Source organism: Ascaphus truei, unplaced genomic scaffold (assembly GCF_040206685.1).
Source record: "Ascaphus truei isolate aAscTru1 unplaced genomic scaffold, aAscTru1.hap1 HAP1_SCAFFOLD_322, whole genome shotgun sequence".
Taxonomy (NCBI): Eukaryota; Metazoa; Chordata; class Amphibia; order Anura; family Ascaphidae; genus Ascaphus; species Ascaphus truei.
The window spans coordinates 21325-44443 of record NW_027456202.1 but is presented as its reverse complement, the minus strand read 5'-3'; the positions used below and the strand labels follow the sequence as shown (position 1 = coordinate 44443).

The 23119-nt window shown below is 51.4% G+C and overlaps 1 protein-coding gene across 1 annotated transcript in view; it reads left to right on the top strand.

The window, feature by feature from the left end:
• The window catches only part of LOC142483354 (voltage-gated inwardly rectifying potassium channel KCNH2-like), a 151055-nt gene extending 149775 nt beyond the window's left edge, over nt 1-1280 (top strand). The window contains exon 6 of the mRNA XM_075583436.1: nt 616-1280. Within this exon, the coding sequence (XP_075439551.1) occupies nt 616-1280 (665 nt within the window). The remainder of the gene's footprint in view (nt 1-615) is intronic.
• Nucleotides 1281-23119: the final 21839 nt, after the last annotated feature.

Genomic DNA, 23119 nt, shown 5'->3' with positions numbered 1-23119 from the left:
TTGAGACGTAATTTGTGATCCTTAAACGGGGAACTGCTAAATAATAATATTATTTCTGGCTCCAGCTTCCTGTGTGCCGGCACCAACCTCTCTGGTCTTCGCCCTGCAGCAGTCTGGGAACGGTTTGTGCTGTTGCACTGTGGGCCGGAGCCAGAGGGTTTAGTAATGTATGAATCTCCGCGGAGAGCACGCCGTCTGTCTTGGATCCCGTGCAGGAAATAAGGACGTGCCAGTCCTTTGGTTTCACACTTTGTCGCGGGCTGTTGCACCATTTAGGTTTTATTTTAAATTTTGCCCCAGTTTTGAAGCGGAGAGACATTGATAAATAGACCCGATCATGATAATGTCCTGAGATATTAATATTTTAATCCATCTGGTGCACCAGGGGTTAATGTGATTGGAGTTTTATTTTAAAATAACATCTGTTGGGGTTGTAACATGTCAGGACTTTTTCCAGGTTTGTGATGCGCTTGAAAGAGAGCTTAATTAGGGGTTCTATTAAATGGGCCAGGTGGGTTGTATATGGCAGATTGAGTCGAGATGTGGGCAGTGTCTGGAGACCTGGGTGTAACATATGACCCCTGTGACAACTTTCTGTAAACATGGTCTCCTCAGAGCAAGCTTCAAAGGCAGTCTCTGCAGGGCTCTGCAAGGTTCAAAGGCACTCTCTGCAGGGCTCTGCAAGCTTCAAAGGCAGTCTCTGCAGGGCTCTGCAAGCTTCAAAGGCAGTCTCTGCAGGGCTCTGCAAGCTTCAAAGGCACTCTCTGCAGGGCTCTGCAAGCTTCAAAGGCAGTCTCTGCAGGGCTCTGCAAGCTTCAAAGGCAGTCTATGCAGGGCTCTGCAAGGTTCAAAGGCAGTCTCTGCAGGGCTCTGCAAGGTTCAAAGGCAGTCTCTGCAGGGCTCTGCAAGCTTCAAAGGCAGTCTCTGCAGGGCTCTGCAAGGTTCAAAGGCAGTCTCTGCAGGGCTCTGCAAGGTTCAAAGGCAGTCTCTGCAGGGCTTTGCAAGCTTCAAAGGCAGTCTCTGCAGGGCTCTGCAAGGTTCAAAGGCAGTCTCTGCAGGGCTCTGCAAGGTTCAAAGGCAGTCTCTGCAGGGCTCTGCAAGGTTCAAAGGCAGTCTCTGCAGGGCTATGCAAGCTTCAAAGGCAGTCTCTGCAGGGCTTTGCAAGCTTCAAAGGCAGTCTCTGCAGGGCTCTGCAAGGTTCAAAGGCAGTCTCTGCAGGGCTCTGCAAGGTTCAAAGGCAGTCTCTGCAGGGCTCTGCAAGGTTCAAGAAGTGTGGCTAAGAAAGTATTCAACATGAGTGACTTTATTAAAAATGAGAATATCACGTGACGTCCTCTGCTGAACATGCTAAAAGTTACATGTGTGTATCCGTGGAACCGAATCGCACATGATGATTACGGACACGTCAGGTCTAGCAGGTACTAAGAGACAGATATTAATATTTCTCTTAAATTTAGGATTAAGATGTTCATGTTTAGTCACATTGTGTCTGCCATGAGCGCCTGCATGTATCGCTGTGTCTCACGTGTGTGTGTGTGCAAGTGTTACAGAAGTGAGGTTATGGGTACATTGTGTCTGCCATGAGCGCATTAATGTATTGCTGTGTCTCACGTGTGTGTGTAAGTGTTACAGAAGTGAGGTTATGAGTACATTGTGTCTGCCATGAGCGCCTGCATGTATAGCTGTGTCTCACGTGTGTGTGTGTGTAAGTGTTACAGAAGTGAAGTTATGAGTACATTGTGTCTGCCATGAGCGCCTGCATGTATCGCTGTGTCTCACGTGTGTGTGTGTGTAAGTGTTACAGAAGTGAAGTTATGAGTACATTGTGTCTGCCATGAGCGCATTAATGTATTGCTGTGTCTCACGTGTGTGTGTAAGTGTTACAGAAGTGAGGTTATGAGTACATTGTGTCTGCCATGAGCGCCTGCATGTATCGCTGTGTCTCACGTGTGTGTGTGTGTGTGTGTGTGTGTGTGTGTTACAGAAGTGAGGTTATGGGTGCAGTTATACACTGAGGCACAATCCAAACGTTTGGAAGGAGGTTTTTTTGCCTCTGTCGTAAAACCGTCCCTCTCCCAGCTGATCTACGAAGCGGTGTGGGGGGGGAGGGGAGGGGGGGGGGTTATTCGGTTAAATGGGAAGTAAGAATATTTAAGTTCTGAGCAAGGCTACTAATGAAAATCAGATTTCAACAGAGGTGTGTTTGGACCGAACGCGTGATTTCTCATATACCTGAACCAGTGGCCTCTCTGGGGAAAATCTATGGGTAATGTATAGGATTTTCTGTGGTGTTTTTTCCTTTACTTTAAGATACTGTTCTGCATTTTATTGTAACTGTATGTTTCTTGTAATCCCTTTTCAGCAACCCAAGCACGGTATTTATTTATATATATATATATATATATATATATATATATATATATATATATATATATATATATGCAAATACAACTGTATGCTCATCTGCATGTCTTAGGCAGGTCTGCAACCCCGCCTTTCACCATCATCATCAAAGGTGGGGTTACAGACCTGCCTAAGACATGCAGATGAGCATACAGTTGTATTTGCATATTTCCTTTCATGTGGAGGGTTTTTGTCACTTTTTTTACTCACCATAACTTAACTCCGTATTATGGTATATATATATATATATATATATATATATATACAGTATATATTAAAACAAGTAATGCTTTGGGCTCTGAATTAACTGTTGCACGCTCTGGGGAGAGTATTTACATTTTCGGACACAATTTGCTACATCTGATTTTTGTGTGTTAAAGGGCATAGTATTTCTATAATAAACAGGGGCCTGGGGCCCTGGCAAATATTAATTTTACATTTTATCTTATTTGCATAATCCAGGTGGTGGCAGTGGATAGATAAGATTTGCAATTGAGTAAAGGGTTCATATTAACTCACTGGAGGTACTTTGTGGAGGAGAAAGGTGGGGTGGCTAGAGTAGCCGTGTGTATAACCCTGGTTGCATATTTAAGTCGCGTGCCCACAATTATGCACACACACACACACACACATACACACACACACACACACACACACACTTATGCATATACACACACACATACAATTATGCACACACACGCCTACAATTGTGCATACACACACACACCTACAATTATGCATACACACACACCTACAATTATGCATACACACACACCTACAATTATGCATACACACAGACCTATAATTATGCATACACACACGTACAATTATGCATACACACACACCTATAATTATGCATACACACACCTACAATTATGCATACAGTACACACACCTACAATTATGCATACACACACACACACTCATACAATTATGCATACACCCACACCTACAATTATGCATACACACACACACACACACCTACAATTATGCATACACACACACCTACAATTATGCATACACACACACCTACAATTATGCATACACACACACCTACAATTATGCATACACACACCTACAATTATGCCACCTACAATTATGCATACACACACACCTACAATTACACACACACACACACACACACACACACACACACACACACACACACACACACACTTATGCATACACACACACACCTACAATTATGCATACACACACATACATACATACATACAATTATACATACATACACACACACAATTATACATACATACAAACATACAATTATACATACATACACACACACAATTATACATACATACACACACACAATTATACATACATACACACACACAATTATACATACATACATACAATTATACATACATACATTGGTACACAGGGTATTAGGGTGCTCAAGAAATTGGATCTTATTCAATATTTCATTTGTATATAAACAAAGAACTCCATAGTGGGAAAATGGATGATATACATTCACAATCCTGAGATGATAACGTGATTGCAGTGTGACACATATCCCCTGACGGTTGAGAAAGAGTGTTGAAAGTATCCTATTCTCTAACGTCGCTGCGTGAGAATACGTCTGCTGCCACTCGAATCGATTCACCTCCGGAGGCTTCAAACCCACTCTTAAAGCGCTGATATCTGGAAAAACTAAATGGCGGACATTAATACTACTAAGAGACAGATATTAATATTTCTCTTAAATTTAGGATTAAGATGTTCATATGTTTAGTCACCTTATGTCCGCCATGAGCGCCTGCATGTGTAGCTGTGTCTCACGTGTGTGTGTAAGTGTTACAGAAGTGAGGTTATGGGTACATTGTGTCCGCCATGAGCGCCTGCATGTATAGCTGTGTCTCACGTGTGTGTGTAAGTGTTACAGAAGTGAGGTTATGGGTACATTGTGTCCGCCATGAGCGCCTGCATGTATTGCTGTGTCTCACGTGTGTGTGTGTGTGTGTGTGTGTGTGTGTGTGTGTGTGTGTGTGTGTGTGTGTGTGTGTGTGTGTAAGTGTTACAGAAGTGAGGTTATGGGTACATTGTGTCCGCCATGAGCGCCTGCATGTATAGCTGTGTCTCACGTGTGTGTGTAAGTGTTACAGAAGTGAGGTTATGAGTACATTGTGTCTGCCATGAGCGCCTGCATGTATAGCTGTGTCTCACGTATGTGTGTGTAAGTGTTACAGAAGTGAGGTTATGAGTACATTGTGTCTGCCATGAGCGCATTAATGTATAGCTGTGTCTCACGTGTGTGTGTGTGTGTAAGTGTTACAGAAGTGAGGTTATGGGTACATTGTGTCTGCCATGAGCGCATTAATGTATCGCTGTGTCTCACGTGTGTGTGTAAGTGTTACAGAAGTGAGGTTATGAGTACATTGTGTCTGCCATGAGCGCCTGCATGTATTGCTGTGTCTCACGTGTGTGTGTGTGTGTGTGTGTGTGTGTGTTACAGAAGTGAGGTTATGAGTGCAGTTATACACGGAGGCACAATCCAAACGTTTGGAAGGAGTTTTTTTGCCTCTGTTGTAAAACCGTCGATCTCCCAGCTGATTTACGAAGCGGGGTGGGGGGGAGGAAGCGGGGGGGGGGGGGGCAGCGGGGTGGGGGGGTGTATGTGGTTTACATGGGAAGAAAGAATATTTAAGTTCTGAGCAAGGCTACTAATGAAAATCAGATTTCAACAGAGGTGTGTTTGGACCGAACGCGTGATTTCTCAGATACCTGAACCAGTGGCCTCTCTGGGGAAAATCTATGTCATTGGGTAATGTAGAGGATTTTCTGTTGTGCTTTTTCCTTTTACTTTAAGATACTGTTCTGCATTTTATTGTAGCTGTTTGTTTCTTGTAATACCTTTTCAGCAACCCAAGCACGGTATTTATTTATTTTTATATATATATATATATATATATATATATATATATATATATATATATATATATATATATATATATATATATATATATATATATATATGCAAATACAACTGTATGCTCATCTGCATGTCTTAGGCAGGTCTGCAACCCCACCTTTCCCCATCATCATCAAAGGTGGGGTTACAGACCTGCCTAAGACATGCAGATGAGCATACAGTTGTATTTGCATATTTGCTTTCATGTGGAGGGTTTTTGTCACTTTTTTTACTCACCATAACTTAACTCAGTATTATGGTATATATATATATATATATATATATATATATATATATATATATATATATATATATATACAGTATATATTAAAACAAGTAATGCTTTGGGCTCTGAATTAACTGTTGCACGCTCTGGGGAGAGTATTTACATTTTCGGACACAATTTGCTACATCTGATTTTTGTGTGTTAAAGGGCATAGTATTTCTATAATAAACAGGGGCCTGGGGCCCTGGCAAATATTAATTTTACATTTTATCTTATTTGCATTATCCAGGTGGTGGCAGTGGATAGATAAGATTTGCAATTGAGTAAAGGGGTTCATATTAACTCACTGGAGGTACTTTGTGGAGGAGAAAGGTGGGGTGGCTAGAGTAGCCGTGTGTATAACCCTGGTTGCATATTTAAGTCGCGTGCCCACAATTATACACACACACACACACACACACACACACACACACACACACACACACACACACACACACACACACACACACACACACACAATTATGCATATACACACACACACAATTATGCATATACACACACATACAATTATGCACACACACACACACCTACAATTATGTATACACACACACCTACAATTATGCATACACACACACACGTACAATTATGCATACACACACACACACCTACAATTATGCATACACACACACCTACAATTATGCATACACACACACCTACAATTATGCATACACACACACCTACAATTATGCATACACACACACCTACAATTATGCATACACACACACACGTACAATTATGCATACACACACACCTACAATTATGCATACACACACCTACAATTATGCATACACACAGCTACAATTATGCATACACACACCTACAATTATGCATACACACAGCTACAATTATGCATACACACACACACCTACAATTATGCATACACACACACACACCTACAATTATGCATACACACACACACACACACACACACCTACAATTATGCATACACACACACCTACAATTATGCATACACACACCTACAATTATGCATACACACACACACACACACACACACCTACAATTATGCATACACACACACCTACAATTATGCATACACACACCTACAATTATGCATACACACACCTACAATTATGCATACACACACCTACAATTATGCCACCTACAATTATGCATACACACACACCTACAATTATACACACACACACACACACACACACACACACACACACACACACACACACACACACACACACACACACACACACACAATTATGCATACACACACACCTACAATTATGCATACACACACACCTACAATTATGCATACACACACACATACAATTATGCATACACACACACACATACAATTATACATACACCCACACATACATACATACAATTATACATACACACACACATACATGCATACAATTATACATACATACATACATACAATTATACATACATACACACACACAATTATACATACATACATACATACAATTATACATACATACATTGGTACACAGGGTATTAGGGTGCTCAAGAAATTGGATCTTATTCAATATTTCATTTGTAACACAGAACTCCATAGTGGGAAAATGGATGCTATAAATTCACAATCCCGAGATGATAACGTGATTGCAGTGTGACACATATCCCCTGACGGTTGAGAAAGGGTGCGGTACTCCACACCCATCTAAAACCTCATTTGGGGTGTCCTCAATATAATCCTCAATCAGGAAGTTACTCACATTTGTCATGAAATAGATGACACGCTTCAGGAGGCCTTTCTGTGGCCTGCAAGCCGCTGTACTAACTTCAATGCAGAAAAAAAGGGGGAAAGCAGCACACAACCAGGGGAGTACGGTCCGAAACAAAAAAGCTTTATTGGACCATAAGTAAAAAAAAAGGAGGTACACAGCTCTCTTACGCGTTTCATAAACAGCTCTCCTACGTATTTCATACACAGCTCTCCTACGCGTTTTGTACACAGCTCTCCTACGTATTTCATACACAGCTCTCCTACGCGTTTCGTATACAGCTCTCCTACGCGTTTCGTACACAGCTCTCCTACGCGTTTCGTGCACAGCTCTGCTACGTATTTCATACACAGCTCTCCTACACGTTTCGTATACAGCTCTCCTACGCGTTTCGTACACAGCTCTCCTACGCGTTTCGTGCACAGCTCTGCTACGCGTTTCGTACACAGCTCTCCTCTGCACTTCTGCAATTTATCATATACTCCTTGGTGTAATCCGTCCCCGCGTGGGTACAGAGTGACTCAGTGTGCAGCCGATACCCTGGCAGGGGCAGTAATGGCGAGAGTTCCTGGGAAGTGTGTCGGTGGAGTAGCATGTGCCACACAGGCAGCATCGCACGGCATGTTCTTTCCTTGTGAAACTATTGTTAACACGTAAATCTGTGTGAAGTCACGCGCGCATCATTCTTAATCAACACATAGAGAAACGCTGGATAAGCATGAAAGGGCCATTAATCCCTTCTCTGCCAGGGCGGGAGGTGGGGGGCAGCAAGATGTAAATTCCTAGCTGTACTGTTCATCCAGTGAAGAAACTGCAAGTGATCCGGTGTCATATTGGGGCATTTTGTGCAGAAATGAGCAGTGCGGCGTTTGCACAGAATGCAGAGTCTGCAGACGGCACATTTCAGCCTCGGCCCTCAGGAAGAATGTAATCGCTCAATAAATTACCTTTAGAAATGGATTTTGTGACGGCCCACTGTCATTCCTACATTTTAACAGGTTTATGCAAAATGTACGGGTTATAAACCACCAGAGAGAGAGAGAGAGAGAGAGAGAGAGAGAGAGAGAGAGAGAGAGAGAGAGAGAGAGAGAGAGAGAGAGAGAGAGAGAGAGAGAGAGAGAGAGAGAGAGAGAGAGAGAGAGAGAGAGGAGAGAGAGAGAGAGAGAGAGAGAGAGAGAGAGAGAGAGAGAGAGAGAGAGAGAGAGAGAGAGAGAGAGAGAGAGAGAGAGAGAGAGAGAGAGAGAGAGAGAGAGAGAGAGAGAGAGAGAGAGAGAGAGAGATTCTAAAATAATCAGCAAATATATCCAAGTGGAAAGGGAAGTATGCTCGTAAAACAGTAGTGACACATATATATGTGCTATTGTGTATGTGTATGTATATATGTATGTATGTATATATGTATGTATATATATATATATATAGAGAGAGAGAGAGAGAGAGAGAGAGAGAGAGAGAGAGAGAGAGAGATTCTAAAATAAACAGCAAATATATCCAGGTGGAAAGGGAAGTATGCTCGTAAAACAGTAGTGACACATATATATGTGCTATTGTGTATGTGTATGTATGTATGTATATGTGTATGTATGTATGTATTTACATAAAAAATAAATATATATACAGTATATATGTATGTATATATATATATATATGGAGAAAAGAAAGAAAACGCAGGCGCAAATGTGGCTAAACAATTACAATTTGAGCATATCTTAGACTGGGAACAATGATATATTTTGGTTGAGATCTCTGAAATAAAAATGGAAAGAGACAAAATATGGTGAAGTACGTTTTTGTATTCGTTACTGCGCAAAAGTAGAACGCTACTTACAAAGAAAGTAGCAGATGTTTAAGGCATGTAGGATATAAAATCCTCTCCGTCCTGCTGCTCTGTGTGGCGGTCTGCCTCCTCTCCACGTGGAACGCCGAGATTCTCCGTGTTGTGATCGATCCGCCCGCAGCTACCTTCCAGCTCTCCTACCAGAGATCCAGGTGCTGGCAGATGGACAGGGAACACCAACCGGTCAGCAAGATATACAGAAGGATAGGATGCGCAGCACACTCAAAAAGAAACATGATTTCATCTTCAGAAGCACATCAGGCAGTCACAGGAACTCCAAAGCGACGTACGTTTCTGACCACAAGGTCTTTCCTCAAGCTCTGTCTATATAGATTGTCTTGTTCCTTCCCATCTTCATTCTTTTGTTAATTTCATTCCCCAGGTTCCCATCCATTGATACCTGCTGGCTAAGGTAGACATCGTTTCCAGCTTCTAGTTGAACCATCCGCTGAACATCTCTTTGGTCTTGTTGAGACTCATGTGGAGGTCCACCTTCTTACTGGCTTCTCATTGCTGGAGGTCTTCCACGTTGTGTGTTAGATACCGGGCGCCGTGACACCCAAGGGTGCCTCAGACTAACCCAGGGTGGCCAATGGGAGAGTACCCAAGGGTGCCTCAGACTAACCCAGGGTGGCCAATGGGAGAGTACCCAAGGGTGCCTCAGATTAACCCAGGGGGCAAAAACACAAAAAGAGTGGGGGAGCACAAAGTGAGCAGTGCTATAATCACACCCCCTATACGGAGATAGACACGAGTAGGGGAGCACAAAGTGAGCAGTGATATAATCACACCCACTATACGGAGATAGACACGAGTAGGGGAGCACAAAGTGAGCAGTGCTATAATCACACCCCCTATATGGAGATAGACACGAGTAGGGGAGCACAAAGTGAGCAGTGATATAATCACACCCCCTATACGGAGATAGACACGAGTAGGAGAGCACAAAGTGAGCAGTGCTATAATCACACCCCCTATACGGAGATAGACACGAGTAGGGGAGCACAGAGTGAGCAGTGATATAATCACACCCCTTATACGGAGATAGACACGAGTAGGGGAGCACAGAGTGAGCAGTGCTATAATCACACCTCCTATACGGAGATAGACACGAGTAGGGGAGCACAAAGTGAGCAGTGATATAATCACACCCACTATACGGAGATAGACACGAGTGGGGGAGCACAAAGTGAGCAGTGATATAATCACACCCCCTATACGGAGATAGACACGAGTAGGGGAGCACAGAGTGAGCAGTGATATAATCACACCCCCTATACAGAGATAGACACGAGTAGGGGAGCACAAAGTGAGCAGTGCTATAATCACACCCCCTATATGGAGATAGACACGAGTAGGGGAGCACAAAGTGAGCAGTGATATAATCACACCCCCTATACGGAGATAGACACGAGTAGGAGAGCACAAAGTGAGCAGTGCTATAATCACACCCCCTATACGGAGATAAACACGAGTAGGGGAGCACAGAGTGAGCAGTGATATAATCACACCCCCTATACGGAGATAGACACGAGTAGGGGAGCACAGAGTGAGCAGTGCTATAATCACACCTCCTATACGGAGATAGACACGAGTAGGGGAGCACAAAGTGAGCAGTGCTATAATCACACCCACTATACGGAGATAGACACGAGTAGGGGAGCACAAAGTGAGCAGTGCTATAATCACACCTCCTATACGGAGATAGACACGAGTAGGGGAGCATAAAGTGAGCAGTGCTATAATCACACCCCCAATACGGAGATAGACACGAGTAGGGGAGCACAGAGTGAGCAGTGATATAATCACACCCACTATACGGAGATAGCCACGAGTAGGGGAGCACAGAGTGAGCAATGATATAATCACACCCCCTATACGGAGATAGACATGAGTAGGAGAGCACAAAGTGAGCAGTGCTATAATCACACCCCCTATACGGAGATAGACACGAGTAGGGGAGCACAGAGTGAGCAGTGCTATAATCACACCCCCTATACGGAGATAGACACGAGTAGGGGAGCACAAAGTGAGCAGTGCTATAATCACACCCCCTATACGGAGATAGACACGAGTAGGGGAGCACAAAGTGAGAAGTGCTATAATCACACCCCCTATACAGAGATAGATACGAGTAGGGGAGCACAGAGTAAGCAGTGATATAATCACACCCCCTATACGGAGATAGACACGAGTAGGGGAGCACAAAGTGAGCAGTGATATAATCACACCCCCTCTACGGAGATAGACACGAGTAGGGGAGCCCAAAGTGAGCAGTGATATAATCACACCCCCTATACGGAGATAGACACGAGTAGGGGAGCACAAAGTGAGCAGTGATATAATCACACCCCCTATACGGAGATAGGCACGAGTAGGGGATCACAGAGTGAGCAGTGCTATAATCACACCCACTATACGGAGATAGACACGAGTAGGGGAGCACAAAGTGAGCAGTGCTATAATCACACCCCCTATACGGAGATAGACACGAGTAGGGGAGCACAGAGTGAGCAGTGCTATAATCACACCCCCTATACGGAGATAGACACGAGTAGGGGAGCACAAAGTGAGCAGTGCTATAATCACACCCCCTATACGGAGATAGACACGAGTAGGGGAGCACAAAGTGAGCAGTGATATAATCACACCCCCTCTACGGAGATAGACACGAGTAGGGGAGCACAAAGTGAGCAGTGATATAATCACACCCCCTATACGGAGATAGACACGAGTAGGGGAGCACAAAGTGAGCAGTGATATAATCACACCCCCTATACGGAGATAGACACGAGTAGGGGATCACAGAGTGAGCAGTGCTATAATCACACCCACTATACGGAGATAGACACGAGTAGGGGAGCACAAAGTGAGCAGTGATATAATCACACCCCCTATACGGAGATAGACACGAGTAGGGGAGCACAAAGTGAGCAGTGATATAATCACACCCCCTATACGGAGATAGACACGAGTAGGGGAGCACAGAGTGAGCAGTGCTATAATCACACCCCCTATACGGAGATAGACACGAGTAGGGATCACAGAGTGAGCAGTGCTATAATCACACCCACTATACGGAGATAGACACGAGTAGGGGAGCACAAAGTTAGCAGTGATATAATCACACCCCCTATATGGAGATAGACACGAGTAGGGGAGCACAAAGTGAGCAGTGATATAATCACACCCCCTATACGGAGATAGACACGAGTAGGGGAGCACAGAGTGAGCAGTGCTATAATCACACCCCCTATACGGAGATAGACACGAGTAGGGGAGCACAGAGTGAGCAGTGCTATAATCACACCCCCTATATGGAGATAGACACGAGTAGGGGAGCACACAGTGAGCAGTGATATAATCACACCCCCTATACGGAGATAGACACGAGTAGGGGAGCACAAAGTGAGCAGTGATATAATCACACCCCCTATACGGAGATAGACACGAGTAGGGGAGCACAGAGTGAGCAGTGCTATAATCACACCCCCTATACGGAGATAGACACGAGTAGGGGAGCACAAAGTGAGCAGTGCTATAATCACACCCCCTATACGGAGATAGACACGAGTAGGGGAGCACAAAGTGAGCAGTGATATAATCACACCCCCTATACGGAGATAGACACGAGTAGGGGAGCACAGAGTGAGCAGTGCTATAATCACACCCCCTATACGGAGATAGACACGAGTAGGGGAGCACAAAGTGAGCAGTGCTATAATCACACCCCCTATACGGAGATAGACACGAGTAGGGGAGCACAAAGTGAGCAGTGATATAATCACACCCCCTATACGGAGATAGACACGAGTAGGGGAGCACAAAGTGAGCAGTGATATAATCACACCCCCTATACGGAGATAGACACGAGTAGGGGAGCACAGAGTGAGCAGTGCTATAATCACACCCCCTATACGGAGATAGACACGAGTAGGGGAGCACAAAGTGAGTAGTGCTATAATCACACCCCCTATACGGAGATAGACACGAGTAGGGGAGCACAAAGTGAGCAGTGCTATAATCACACCCCCTATACGGAGATAGACACGAGTAGGGGAGCACAGAGTGAGCAGTGATATAATCACACCCCCTATACGGAGATAGACACGAGTAGGGGAGCACAGAGTGAGCAGTGCTATAATCACACCCCCTATACGGAGATAGACACGAGTAGGAGAGCACAGAGTGAGCAGTGATATAATCACACCTCCTATACGGAGATAGACACGAGTAGGTGAGCACAAAGTGAGCAGTGCTATAATCACACCCACTATACGGAGATAGACACGAGTAGGGGAGCACAGAGTGAGCAGTGCTATAATCACACCCCCTATACGGAGATAGACACGAGTAGGGGAGCACAGAGTGAGCAGTGCTATAATCACACCCCCTATACGGAGATAGACACGAGTAGGGGAGCACAGAGTGAGCAGTGCTATAATCACACCTCCTATACGGAGATAGACACGAGTGGAGTCTGGAGCAAGGTGATGGTCAAACGAAAATATGGAATGAGCTTGGTGCTGGAGGAGTTAAATAACCCCGGTCAGAGAATCGCCGGTCAGAGCATCGCCGGTCAGAGCATCGCCGGTCAGAGCATCGCCGGTCAGAGCATCGCCGCTCGTGTCAGCGCATCGCCGGTCAGAGCATCGCCGCTCGTGTCAGCGCATCGCCGGTCAGAGCATCGCCGCTCGTGTCAGCGCATCGCCGGTCAGAGCATCGCCGGTCAGAGCATCGCCGGTCAGAGCATCGCCGGTCAGAGCATCGCCGCTCGTGTCAGCGCATCGCCGGTCAGAGCATCGCCGCTCGTGTCAGCGCATCGCCGGTCAGAGCATCGCCGCTCGTGTCAGCGCATCGCCGGTCAGAGCATCGCCGGTCAGAGCATCGCCGCTCGTGTCAGCGCATCGCCGGTCAGAGCATCGCCGGTCAGAGCATCGCCGCTCGTGTCAGCGCATCGCCGGTCAGAGCATCGCCGGTCAGAGCATCGCCGGTCAGATCATCGCCGGTCAGAGCATCGCCGGTCAGAGCATCGCCGGTCAGATCATCGCCGGTCAGAGCATCGCCGCTCGTGTCAGCGCATCGCCGGTCAGAGCATCGCCGGTCAGAGCATCGCCGGTCAGAGCATCGCCGCTCGTGTCAGCGCATCGCCGGTCAGAGCATCGCCGGTCAGAGCATCGCCGGTCAGATCATCGCCGGTCAGAGCATCGCCGGTCAGAGTATCGCCGGTCAGATCATCGCCGGTCAGAGCATCGCCGGTCAGAGTATCGCCGGTCAGAGCATCGCCGGTCAGAGCATCGCCGGTCAGCGCATCGCCGGTCAGAGCATCGCCGCTCGTGTCAGCGCATCGCCGGTCAGAGCATCGCCGGTCAGAGCATCGCCGGTCAGAGCATCGCCGGTCAGAGCATCGCCGCTCGTGTCAGCGCGGGGGGTGAGAGATGGATGTGATGGAATAAATAAAGCCATTGTCACTCACACGGCCGTGTGTGAGCGTGTGCCACGTATCTTTGTCCCTCTGTGGTGTAATGTACGTCAGACACGGGGGCTTCCTTCCACGTCTGCGTCCCTGTCGGTCTTCCCCCCCCCCCCCCCCCCTGGTATAGATGCACACACAGATACAACCAGATTCAGTGTGATATGGGATGGGTGGCAGTAAGTGCCGGCACCGGGGGGGTTACATACATACGTGAGGGGGACAGATCCTGCACACGTGGGCTCAGGATCCACGTGAGGAGGACAGATCCTGCACACGTGGCCTCAGGATCCACGTGAGGAGGACAGATCCTGCACACGTGGGCTCAGGATGCACGTGAGGAGGACAGATCCTGCACACGTGGCCTCAGGATCCACGCGAGGACAGATCCTGCACACGTGGCCTCAGGATCCACGTGAGGAGGACAGATCCTGCACACGTGGCCTCAGGATCCACGTGAGGAGGACAGATCCTGCACACGTGGGCTCAGGATGCACGTGAGGAGGACAGATCCTGCACACGTGGCCTCAGGATCCACGTGAGGAGGACAGATCCTGCACATGTGGGCTCAGGATCCACGTGAGGAGGACAGATCCTGCACACGTGGGCTCAGGATGCACGTGAGGAGGACAGATCCTGCACACGTGGCCTCAGGATCCACGCGAGGACAGATCCTGCACACGTGGCCTCAGGATCCACGTGAGGAGGACAGATCCTGCACACGTGGGCTCAGGATGTACGTGAGGGGGACAGATCCTGCACACGTGGCCTCAGGATGTACGTGAGGAGGACAGATCCTGCACACGTGGGCTCAGGATCCACGTGAGGAGGACAGATCCTGCACACGTGGGCTCAGGATCCACGCGAGGAGGACAGATCCTGCACACGTGGGCTCAGGATGCACGTGAGGAGGACAGATCCTGCACACGTGGGCTCAGGATCCACGCGAGGACAGATCCTGCACACGTGGCCTCAGGATCCACGTGAGGAGGACAGATCCTGCACACGTGGGCTCAGGATGTACGTGAGGAGGACAGATCCTGCACACGTGGGCTCAGGATCCACGTGAGGAGGACAGATCCTACACACGTGGGCTCAGGATGTACGTGAGGAGGACAGATCCTGCACACGTGGGCTCAGGATCCACGTGAGGAGGACAGATCCTGCACACGTGGGCTCAGGATCCACGTGAGGAGGACAGATCCTGCACACGTGGGCTCAGGATGCACGTGAGGAGGACAGATCCTGCACACGTGGGCTCAGGATCCACGCGAGGACAGATCCTGCACACGTGGCCTCAGGATCCACGTGAGGAGGACAGATCCTGCACACGTGGGCTCAGGATCCATGCGAGGACAGATCCTGCACACGTGGCCTCAGGATCCACGTGAGGAGGACAGATCCTGCACACGTGGGCTCAGGATCCACGTGAGGACAGATCCTGCACACGTGGCCTCAGGATCCACGTGAGGAGGACAGATCCTGCACACGTGGGCTCAGGATGTACGTGAGGAGGACAGATCCTGCATACGTGGGCTCAGGATCCACGTGAGGAGGACAGATCCTACACACGTGGGCTCAGGATGTACGTGAGGAGGACAGATCCTGCACACGTGGGCTCAGGATCCACGTGAGGAGGACAGATCCTGCACACGTGGGCTCAGGATCCACGTGAGGAGGACAGATCCTGCACACGTGGGCTCAGGATGCACGTGAGGAGGACAGATCCTGCACACGTGGGCTCAGGATCCACGCGAGGACAGATCCTGCACACGTGGCCTCAGGATCCACGTGAGGAGGACAGATCCTACACACGTGGGCTCAGGATGCACGTGAGGAGGACAGATCCTGCACACGTGGGCTCAGGATCCACGCGAGGACAGATCCTGCACACGTGGCCTCAGGATCCACGTGAGGAGGACAGATCCTGCACACGTGGGCTCAGGATGTACGTGAGGAGGACAGATCCTGCACACGTGGGCTCAGGATCCACGTGAGGAGGACATATCCTGCACACGTGGGCTCAGGATGTACGTGAGGAGGACAGATCCTGTACACGTGGGCTCAGGATCCACGTGAGGAGGACAGATCCTGCACACGTGGGCTCAGGATCCACGCGAGGACAGATCCTGCACACGTGGCCTCAGGATCCACGTGAGGAGGACAGATCCTGCACACGTGGGCTCAGGATGTACGTGAGGAGGACAGATCCTGCACACGTGGGCTCAGGATCCACGTGAGGAGGACAGATCCTGCACACGTGGGCTCAGGATCCACGTGAGGAGGACAGATCCTGCACACGTGGGCTCAGGATCCACGTGAGGGGGACAGATCCTGCACACGTGGTCTCAGGATGCACGTGAGGAGGACAGATCCTGCACACTTGGGCTCAGGATCCACGCGAGGACAGATCCTGCACACGTGCGCTCAGGATCCACGTGAGGAGGACAGATCCTGCACACTTGGGCTCAGGATCCACGCGAGGACAGATCCTGCACACGTGGCCTCAGGATCCACGTGAGGAGGACAGATCCTGCACACGTGGGCTCAGGATCCATGCGAGGACAGATCCTGCACACGTGGCCTCAGGATCCACGTGAGGAGGACAGATCCTGCACACGTGGGCTCAGGATCCACGTGAGGACAGATCCTGCACACGTGGCCTCAGGATCCACGTGAGGAGGACAGATCCTGCACACCTGGGCTCAGGATGTACGTGAGGGGGACAGATCCTGCACACGTGGCCTCAGGATGTACGTGAGGAGGACAGATCCTGCACACGTGGCCTCAGGATGTACGTGAGGAGGACAGATCCTGCACACGTGGCCTCAGGATGTACGTGAGGAGGACAGATCCTGCACACGTGAGCTCCGGATCCACAGAAGGAGGACAGATCCTGCACACGTGAGCTCCGGATCCACGGAAGGCGGACAGAACCTGCACACGTGAGCTCCGGATCCACGGAAGGAGGACAGAACCTGCACACATGTCCATGTTTCAGAGATTACATCTGGGTTATTAATCCAGTCTCTTAAAAAGAAACACAATCCCCATTCCCGTGGCCCCTCCCGTGGCCCCTCACGTGGGCCTTTACGAGAGAATCTCACACTGCCGGATGTGACACGGAGAACCAGTCACTGCCGTTCACTGCATCAGCTGCGTCTGACCTTGGGCAAGGTCATGTGACGTCCCAGGGATTTAGACTGTGAGCTCTGCGGGGCAGGGATATTCCATGTGCAGAGCTGCAGCAGCCGCCATTCTATGCAAGTACAGAGTACTACTCCTACATTAACAATCTTCGGGAGCCCTCCACGTGGATCTGGCGCTCTACGCGTTGACAGGCAAAGGGTTAAAGGTCAGGTTTCCACGTCCTGCCCCCGTGAGTGCAGCAGGAGGCCGGCTCGGTGCCGGGACGCATGTATTACCGCTGGCTTTAATTCCGTGCCCCCGTCAGTGCAGCAGGAGGCCGGCTCGGTGCCGGGACGCATGTATTACCGCTGGCTTTAACTCCGTGCCTCTGTCTGGGATCGCCTGGCAAACAGCCAGCGATCAATAGCATTAAAGAACACTGTGTAACCGGCACAGCGCCGGGAAGAGCGCGCTCACCAGGTGCACGCCACGCCCAGCGCGCCCCGGAAAACACTGTCACCAGCTGCACGCCACGCCACGCCCTGCGCGCCCCGGAAAACACAGTCACCAGCTGCGAGCCACCGCCCAGCGCGCACCGGAAAACACAGTCACCAGCTGCGAGCCCTGCCCGTACCGGAAACACAATCACCGGGAGAGACCCGCCCAGCGCGCCCCGGAAACACAGTCACCAGCTGCACGCCACGCCCAGCGCGCCCTGGAAAACACAGTCACCAGCTGCACGCCACGCCCAGCGCGCCCCGGAAAACAGTCACCAGCTGCAAGCCACGCCCAGCGCGCCCCGAAAACACAGTCACCAGCTGCACGCCACGCCCAGCGCGCCCCGGAAAACACAGTCACCAGCTGCGAGCCACGCCCAGCGCGCCCCGGAAAACACCGTCACCAGCTGCACGCCACGCCCAGCGCGCCCCGGAAAACACAGTCACCAGCTGCACGCCACCGCCCAGCGCGCCCCGGAAAACACAGTCACCAGCTGTGAGCCACGCCCAGCGCGCCCCGGAAAACACCGTCACCAGCTGCCCAGCGCGCCCCAGAAAACACCGTCACCAGCTGCACGCCACGCCCAGCGCGCCCCGAAAACACAGTCACCAGCTGCACGCCACCGCCCAGCGCGCCCCGGAAAACACCGTCACCAGCTGCACACCACGCCCAGCGTGCCCCGGAAAACACAGTCACCAGCTGCACGCCACGCCCAGCGCGCCCCGGAAAACACCGTCACCAGCTGCACGCCACCGCCCAGCGCGCCCCGGAAAACACAATCACCAGCTGCACGCCCCGCCCAGCGCGCCCCAGAAAACACAATCACCAGCTGCACGCCACGCCCAGCGTGCCCCGGAAACATAATCACCGGGAGAGAGACCCGCCCAGCGCGCCCCGGAAACACAATCACCGAGTCCCAGGAGGCGGATAATATTGGGCCGGGTCCCAGGAGACGGATAATATGGCGCCGGGTCCCAGGAGACGGATAATATTGGGCCGGGTCCCAGGAGACGGATAATATTGGGCCGGGTCCCAGGAGACGGATAATATGGCGCCGGATCCCAGGAGACGGATAATATGGCGCCGGGTCCCAGGAGACGGATAATATGGCGCCGGGTCCCAGGAGACGGATAATATGGCGCCGGTCCCAGGAGACGGATAATATGGCGCCTGGTCCCAGGAGACGGATAATATGGCGCCGGGTCCCAGGAGACGGATATTATGGGGCCGGGTCCCAGGAGACGGATAATATGGGGCCCGGTCCCAGGAGGCGGATAATATGGGGCCGGGTCCCAGGAGACGGATAATATTGGGCCGGGTCCCAGGAGACGGATAATATGGGGCCGGGTCCCAGGAGACGGATAATATGGCGCCGGGTCCCAGGAGACGGATAATATGGCGCCGGGTCCCAGGAGACGGATAATATGGCGCCGGGTCCCAGGAGACGGATAATATGGCGCCGGGTCCCAGGAGACGGATAATATGGCGCCGGGTCCCAGGAGACGGATAATATGGCGGCGGGTCCCAGGAGACGGATAATATGGCGCCGGGTCCCAGGAGACGGATAATATGGGGCCCGGTCCCAGGAGACGGATAATATGGCGGCGGGTCCCAGGAGACGGATAATATGGCGCCGGGTCCCAGGAGACGGATAATATGGGGCCCGGTCCCAGGAGGCGGATAATATGGCGCCCGGTCCCAGGAGACGGATAATATGGCGCCGGGTCCCAGGAGACGGATAATATGGCGGCGGGTCCCAGGAGACGGATAATATGGCGCCGGGTCCCAGGAGACGGATAATATGGCGCCGGGTCCCAGGAGACGGATAATATGGCGCCGGGTCCCAGGAGACGGATAATATGGCGCCCGGTCCCAGGAGACGGATAATATGGGGCCGGGTCCCAGGAGACGGATAATATGGGGCCGGGTCCCAGGAGACGGATAATATGGGGCCAAGTCCCAGGAGACGGATAATATGGCGCCCGGTCCCAGGAGACTGATAATATGGGGCCCGGTCCCAGGAGACGGATAATATGGGGCCGGGTCCCAGGAGACTGATAATATGGGGCCCGGTCCCAGGAGACGGATAATATGGCGCCGGGTCCCAGGAGACGGATAATATGGCGCCGGGTCCCAGGAGACGGATAATATGGCGCCGGGTCCCAGGAGACGGATAATATGGCGCCGGGTCCCAGGAGACGGATAATATGGCGCCGGGTCCCAGGAGACGGATAATATGGCGCCGGGTCCCAGGAGACGGATAATATGGCGCCGGGTCCCAGGAGACGGATAATATGGGGCCCGGTCCCAGGAGACGGATAATATGGCGCCGGGTCCCAGGAGACGGATAATATGGCGCCGGGTCCCAGGAGACGGATAATATGGCGCCGGGTCCCAGGAGACGGATAATATGGCGCCCGGTCCCAGGAGACGGATAATATGGGGCCGGGTCCCAGGAGACGGATAATATGGCGCCCGGTCCCAGGAGACAGATAATATGGCGCCGGGTCCTAGGAGACGGATAATATGGCGCCGGGTCCCAGGAGACGGATAATATGGGGCCGGGTCCCAGGAGACGGATAATATGGCGCCCGGTCCCAGGAGACGGATAATATGGGGCCCGGTCCCAGGAGACAGATAATATGGGGCCCGGTCCCAGGAGACGGATAATATGGCGCCGGGTCCCAGGAGACGGATAATATTGGGCCGGGTCCCAGGAGACGTATAATATTGGGCCGGGTCCCAGGAGACGGATAATATGGCGCCGGGTCCCAGGAGGCGGATAATATGGCGCCGGGTCCCAGGAGACGGATAATATTGGGCCGGGTCCCAGGAGACGTATAATATTGGGCCGGGTCCCAGGAGACGGATAATATGGCGCCGGGTCCCAGGAGACTGATAATATTGGGCCGGGTCCCAGGAGACGGATAATATGGCGCCGGGTCCCAGGAGACGGATAATATGGCGCCGGGTCCCAGGAGACTGATAATATTGGGCCGGGTCCCAGGAGACGGATAATATGGCGCCGGGTCCCAGGAGACGGATAATATGGCGCCGGGTCCCAGGAGACTGATAATATTGGGCCGGGTCCCAGGAGATGGATAATATGGCGCCGGGTCCCAGGAGACGGATAATATGGCGCCGGGTCCCAGGAGACGGATAATATGGCGCCAGGTCCCAGGAGACGGATAATATGGCGCCGGGTCCCAGGAGACGGATAATATGGCGCCGGGTCCCAGGAGACGGATAATATGGCGCCGGGTCCCAGGAGACGGATAATATGGCGGCGGGTCCCAGGAGACGGATAATATGGCGCCGGGTCCCAGGAGACGGATAATATGGCGCCGGGTCCCAGGAGACGGATAATATGGTGCCGGGTCCCAGGAGACGGATAATATGGCGCCGGGTCCCAGGAGACGGATAATATGGCGCCGGGTCCCAGGAGACGGATAATATGGCGCCCGGTCCCAGGAGACGGATAATATGGGGCCGGGTCCCAGGAGACGGATAATATGGGGCCGGGTCCCAGGAGACGGATAATATGGGGCCGGGTCCCAGGAGACGGATAATATGGCGCCCGGTCCCAGGAGACTGATAATATGGGGCCGGGTCCCAGGAGACTGATAATATGGGGCCCGGTCCCAGGAGACGGATAATATGGCGCCGGGTCCCAGGAGACGGATAATATGGGCCCGGGTCCCAGGAGACGGATAATATGGCGCCGGGTCCCAGGAGACGGATAATATGGGGCCGGGTCCCAGGAGACGGATAATATGGGGCCCGGTCCCAGGAGACGGATAATATGGGGCCCGGTCCCAGGAGACGGATAATATGGCGCCGGGTCCCAGGAGACTGATAATATGGGGCCCGGTCCCAGGAGACGGATAATATGGCGGGTCCCAGGAGACGGATAATATGGCTCCGGGTCCCAGGAGACGGATGATATGGCGCCGGGTCCCAGGAGACGGATAATATGGGGCCCGGTCCCAGGAGACGGATAATATGGCGCCGGGTCCCAGGAGACGGATAATATGGCGCCGGGTCCCAGGAGACGGATAATATGGCGCCGGGTCCCAGGACACGGATAATATGGGGCCCGGTCCCAGGAGACGGATAATATGGCGCCCGGTCCCAGGAGACGGATAATATGGGGCCGGGTCCCAGGAGACTGATAATATGGCGCCGGGTCACAGGAGACGGATAATATGGGGCCGGGTCCCAGGAGGCGGATAATATGGGGCCCGGTCCCAGGAGACGGATAATATGGCGCCGGGTCCCAGGAGACGGATAATATGGCGCCGGGTCCCAGGAGACGGATAATATGGGTCCGGGTCCCAGGAGACGGATAATATGGCGCCGGGTCCCAGGAGACGGATAATATGGCGCCGGGTCCCAGGAGACGGATAATATGGCGCCGGGTCCCAGGAGACGGATAATATGGGGCCCGGTCCCAGGAGACGGATAATATGGCGCCGGGTCCCAGGAGACGGATAATATGGGGCCCGGTCCCAGGAGACGGATAATATGGCGCCGGGTCCCAGGAGACGGATAATATGGGGCCGGGTCCCAGGAGACTGATAATATGGCGCCCGGTCCAAGGAGACGGATAATATGGCGCCGGGTCCCAGGAGACGGATAATATGGCGCCGGGTCCCAGGAGACGGATAATATGGCGCCGGGTCCCAGGAGACGGATAATATGGCGCCGGGTCCCAGGAGACGGATAATATGGCGCCGGGTCCCAGGAGACGGATAATATGGGGCCGGGTCCCAGGAGACGGATAATATGGCGCCGGGTCCCAGGAGACGGATAATATGGCGCCGGGTCCCAGGAGATGG